General features: G+C 31.4%; 1 protein-coding gene across 1 annotated transcript in view; it reads right to left on the reverse strand.

The window, feature by feature from the left end:
- LOC105176083 (polygalacturonase-like) overlaps positions 1–392 on the reverse strand; it is a 14,643-nt gene extending 14,251 nt beyond the window's left edge. Inside the window, exon 1 of the mRNA XM_011098782.2 lies at positions 21–392. Within this exon, the coding sequence (XP_011097084.2) occupies positions 21–392 (372 nt within the window). The remainder of the gene's footprint in view (positions 1–20) is intronic.

The following is a 3,128-nucleotide window of genomic DNA, read 5'->3' on the forward strand; positions in this document are numbered from 1 at the left end:
TGGATCCAGAGAAGAGTTACTGGAATTTGAAGATGGGAAGCCACTTGACCAGCCCAAGGGACAAGAAGACTGTAGATTACACGAGTAAAAGGATTCCCTTCTTCCCGTTTTGCCCGAATAGCGTCTTCCACTGCCTTGCTGCCGTGATTTTCGAGTGCAGAGATTAAGTTTTGAGCATCATCAGTTGACCAGCCATTTTCATAACCATCGGTAAAGGAAACGATGTCGATTAGGCCATCAACTGTTAAAGAAGTTGTGGTCATGCGGCGTATGGCGGATAGGCTGGTTAAGAAGGTGACCTTAACGCCAAGTTTTGAGAGGCGCTTCGCAAACTGGAGCGATGGATTAATATGGCCTTGAGCTGGAAATGTGACGAGCAGCACATGGACCATTTTCACAAGGAAACCAGCCGAGAAGAGCAAGCAGTAATAATCAGTGTCTGTCTGTGTGATGTATGGATGGTGTTCTTCGTGGAGTACATTATAAAGATAGGGTGTAGTTTGGAGATTACTGGCTGTATCTGACCAAGGAAAAATTAGCACGGAATATTGATGTTGGATCCTATCCTACTATCTCGGTATTACAAATTTCTGTACGTGTGGAAAGAAGTGAAGGGAAGAATAGCATTATTTATAGAGGCACGTGGATAATTCTAATTCGTAGGTGGGTAGCTCTGCCTCTGCATGCCAGGATTGATTAACGATGGGTCGCTTTCATATTTTTGTTGTTGTTGGTGTGAGTGTCCAATTTTTGGCTGGAAAGTGGGACACACATATACATATAGTCTGGGTCAGCATTTCACTTAGCGACATGTATCCGTGTTACGCATAACCACATACAGTAAAACCTCTATAAATTAATAATCTTGGGACCATGAAATTTTATTAATTTAGAGAGATATTAATTTATCGATAAATTAATATTTTATTAATTAAAAGAGAGATTTTTTAAATTCAGCAAATTTAGTACATATGTATTGAAAATAAATGAATTCATATATGTTTCATTAATTATATTCATGCGTCAATTTATTTTTTTATAACTAATTAAATATATTCATGTATAATATCAATTCATTATTTACAATTAACTATTATATTCATAGACACATGTATCAATTTATTGGAATAACTTAAATATACATGTTTACATTAATTCGTTGCACTTAAATAACTATTATACCCAATTAAATATATTCATGCATGATGAATGAAACATATACTACATAAATCTCAATATGATAATAAAATAATTCATAACACACAACCATGTCTTCTCATCTAAAAGGCATCACAAAATCATCCATGAATGATCAAATGCGTAAAGCATTACGGACTTCACATTTTAGTAAATTACCATAATATTTATAATTATAATATTTATGAATTATTAATTTAGAGTTTTAATGGGACCTAATATTTATAAAGGAATTTTTTAAAAAATTATTATTTTATTATCTTATCGAATTTGATGATTTTTTACAAAGGCCCAAGTCGGGACCGAAAGATTTTATTATTTTAGAGAGTTTATTAATTTATAGAGTATTAATTTATAGAGGTTTTACTGTATATAGATCCATGCATCTTTTACACTGAAGTAAATTAGAAAAAGTTTATAATTTTTAAATTAACTTTCATTCAATTAAACAATAAAAATAATTTTAAAAAAATTAACAAGAGATATTAAAAAAATAAATCTAATTATTAACTAATATATATATATATATATATATTTGTTCATATATATTAACTAATATATATATATAGTTCATATACATATAACTAATATTTTATAGGATTAAATACAATTATCACTCCCGAAATACTCACCCCACATCAATTACCCCCTAAAGTTTTAAAATTTTAAAAAAATTCTTGACCTTTAATTTTTAAGTTTGAAAAGGCCATTTTGCCCTTACCAAAATTACTTCGCGAAAAGAATATAATTTTTTTCTTAAAATGTCAAAGTCACTATTTGTCTGAAATTAATGTTTGATAATCAATTAGGATACCTAGGTTGGTATCGTTATAAAAGATCACCCAATTGTAGACCGAACACCTAGCTCTAGAACTTAGTTTAGTAGTAAAATGTCTTTTTTGCAAGATAGGATTACAGGTTATAAAGGAAAGGAGAGGGAGTTATTAACTTTAACTCCTCAAGAGATTAGGGTACATAACGTAAAACTTAGATACCCTTAAGGATGTAAAGAAATACAATTTGACATCACTAAGAAAAAAAACTTTTTCCCTTGTGATGACTTATATCATTTACAGCAACCTGTCATTAGTAGATATGAAGGCATGTTAGAAATAGCAAGCCATGAGATTTTAGTTGCAGGTATTGTGGGACGAGAAAATGAGAGTATTACTTTGGAATTAAGTTTTCTCAAAAATCATAAACAATGGGGAATGAAAGATAACATTAGGGAATTCAGTCTTGATGGTGTTACCAAAAGGATTGAATGAGCACTCCCTTTTCTATATACATATCAGTTGTTGTGTTATATAATCAATATAAGACAGAATATTTTGCAGCTTATATTGATTTAGGTTCAGGAATTTGCACAACAAAACCTAAAGTTTTCCCTAGAGAAGCTATAGAAATCTTACCCGTTATTGCAGGAAGGAATTTTTTGTAGAAAATTCTAATACTCAATAAGGGAATACGAGAGACAAAGATCATGATTGGAGGAGCATTTGGAACACCTTGGTATAGGGTGAAAACACCTCTTATCTACTTTCATGACACTGGTGCAAATATTTTGCTAGATAATAAATTCATTCAAACTTTTGCAAAATATGCACAGGATAACCACATAAATGTGTTTATATTTACTACTAACTATGGTAGTGAGATACAGATTTTGCGAAGAACATTCAATAGGATAATACCCATAAATTTTCACAGCAAGCATGGTGATTTTGATGCTAGATTAACTCATCCGGAAATGCAGGATAAGAGAAAATTTGGTAAAGCTCTTTTGTCTTTTAAGCAATAGGGACTTATCGATAGTGATAGCGTCTATGAGGAATCTGAGGAAGACATTAAGAACCTCAAAGAAACATTATAGGAGATAAAGTTGCTAGATGTTAGTGAAGAAAGCAAGCTCTTTCCTTAGAATGTCGAGA

The sequence above is a fragment of the Sesamum indicum genome, linkage group LG13 (genome assembly GCF_000512975.1).
Source record: "Sesamum indicum cultivar Zhongzhi No. 13 linkage group LG13, S_indicum_v1.0, whole genome shotgun sequence".
Classification (NCBI taxonomy): Eukaryota; Viridiplantae; Streptophyta; class Magnoliopsida; order Lamiales; family Pedaliaceae; genus Sesamum; species Sesamum indicum.